Source organism: Manacus vitellinus, unplaced genomic scaffold (genome assembly GCF_001715985.3).
Source record: "Manacus vitellinus isolate BGI_N305 unplaced genomic scaffold, ASM171598v3 scaffold_52_pilon, whole genome shotgun sequence".
In the NCBI taxonomy this organism is placed as follows: domain Eukaryota; kingdom Metazoa; phylum Chordata; class Aves; order Passeriformes; family Pipridae; genus Manacus; species Manacus vitellinus.
The window spans coordinates 1104580-1106968 of NW_021940628.1; the positions used below are offsets into that span (position 1 = coordinate 1104580).

The 2389-nt window shown below is 52.8% G+C and overlaps 1 protein-coding gene across 1 annotated transcript in view; it reads right to left on the reverse strand.

The window, feature by feature from the left end:
• TMEM222 (transmembrane protein 222) overlaps positions 1-1600 on the reverse strand; it is a 4419-nt gene extending 2819 nt beyond the window's left edge. The window contains 2 exon segments of the mRNA XM_029963027.1: positions 444-528; positions 1533-1600. Of these exon segments, the coding sequence (XP_029818887.1) occupies positions 444-528; positions 1533-1600 (153 nt within the window).
• Positions 1601-2389: the final 789 nt, after the last annotated feature.

A 2389-nucleotide genomic window follows, 5' to 3' on the forward strand; every position in this document is an offset into this window, starting at 1 on the left:
TGTTAACTCAAAGTTGCAAATGTCCCAGTCAGAGTACTAATCATCCCAAATTAAAACTCACTTTGCTTCCAAAGCCCACTGGACCACAAGCAGCTTTCAGGACTGGCACATACAGCACAACAGTTAACAGCCATGTTACTTCTGTTATTCAGAATTAGATTGCTGGAAGAGAATTTAGGTCCAAAACACCTAATTTGGAGCCTGGAATACAAGATTTTTTTCCCCTTCTGCTCAGCAAAACAGGCACCTATCACATCCCCAAGCGAGCTCCACTGGAGCTGCCCACGGAGCAGCGATCCATGACCTTTAAAAGCACTTAAAGCTGTTATTTTGCACAACTTTGGAGCTGCAAGAGGCAGGGATGGCTCGAAAGTCACGGAGGAAGGAGAGGAGCAGAGGGAGCAGGGATTCTCCTCATGCACCCGGATCCAGGATCTACTTACGGAGACAAAGTACGGCCCCGCGAAGTCCCGGATGACTCCAGTGGATGTGCAGATCCCCATGTGGCCAATGATCGGGAAGAGCCACCTACCAAGGCAACAAGGGGTCCATCAGGTAGGATATTTGTCCCTGATCACACCTGGGAGGGCTGGGAACTGCTGCAGTGGGAATGGTTGGAGTGGGAATGGCTGGGGCGGCCGCAGCCAACGGCACAACGCGGGGTGAGCAGGCACGGATAACCTGGGAGACACGGCTGGGAGGAGGAAAGGGGGGAGCCAAAGCCAGGGAAAGGCTGGTAAAGACCAGGAAAAGAAGGGAAAAACGCACAGGGAATGCCCAGAACTCCGCTGGCAGCAGGTCTAGAGGAGAGCTCCAGACACACACCCCGGACGGAAGGGCGAGCCCCGGTCTCCCAGACAAACCCATTTGTGGAGCCAAGGAAAAAGATCAGATCCTGGAGAAACTGCCTCGGGATAAACCGGACTTTCCACTCCGCTGAAAATCAGGTCACCCTGCCCATCTTCCCACCGCCCTGCAGCTTTCCACAGCAACCTGGATTTAAGCTGTCTGGATAGAAAACAAGAGTTCCTGGCTTTAGGAAGATCATTCCCTCTTCTAAACGATCCCATTGTTTCGAAGACCTTCTCCCTGACGGGTATTTACAGCCCCAGGGAGCAGCAGACCTTTATCCCAACCCCCTTTCCATCATTATCACTTAGAATTAAATACTCCAGGCCACATTCCAGCCTTCTCCCACATTCTCCAGCATCCTCAGGTTTGGTGATCTCCCTCTCACTCCTCTCTCCCTGAAGGACTGAGTGCAGGGAGTAATATTCCAGAAGAGACCACAGCAACGGATTCACAAGCCATGGCTTCACCAGAGACCCTAAAAAACCCACCAGAGATCCCAAAATAAAGTGGGACCGAGGCCTTTGGAGGAAAGTCAAGCCACACAAGCCAACAAGAGGGGCTGAGGATATAAATAGCACATAGTTTTTGGATAGCTGTGGATAACAGCTGTGGATAACAACCCTATGACGTGGGGAAAGGCCTCTGGAAGTCCCAAGTGTGGTTGGATTCAACACTGTCACCTTCCCAGGTACAGACACTTCCTCTTTGTAACTCTCCTCTCAGCAAAATGCTTGATTATCCTTTCCATGAAGAAATTTTCCCTCATATCCAACCTAAACTTGCCCTGGCACAACTTGAGGGTGTTTCCTCTCATCCTGTCCCTTATTCCCTGGGGGCAGAGCCCGACCTCCACCTGGCTCCACCCTCCCATCGGGGAGTTGCAGAGGGAGCAGGGCCCCCCTGAGCCTCCTTTTCTCCAGGATGAGCCCCCCACAGCTTCTCCTTATCAGACTCGTGCTCCAGATGCCACAATCCACCAGGGAATGCTCCCACAAACACGAGTGCCCAGTGGCTCTGGCAGCAGGGCAACTCTCTTCGTGAGCCCCAGCAGGGGTTAAGGAGGTCAAAAAGCTTTGGAAAATCCTCCAGGAAAAGACTGGGGTGAGAAATTTAAGCGATCAAAAAAGGAAAGAGATAAACGGGACAGCAAGAGGGAAGGTGCAGCTTTTCCTGGGCGAGGAGAGCTCCGGACCATTCCCGATCCTGGCACACACCACACCACATCTTCTACCTGACTTCGAGCTCTGGCTCAGTAAACATCACCTGATGGGAACCGGAGGGGAAGAGGAAGGCAGGAAAACAAGCCTCGGTGTGCCCAGACAACCCCCACAGCCACATCCACAGCTTTTCACGTTCCCACGACCAGAGGAAAACTCAGAAGTTCTCCCTGGAGCCTGCTCACACTTGGCTGGAGAGCCTGGGAAGGCAAACCCAGCCCTAACTCATCAAAAGCAAAGCACCCGAGACTCTCCTCGGGGGCACGGGGTGGTCTCAGATCCCCGCGGGCAAACTTTTGCTCCAAAAAAAGCCTTCCCAC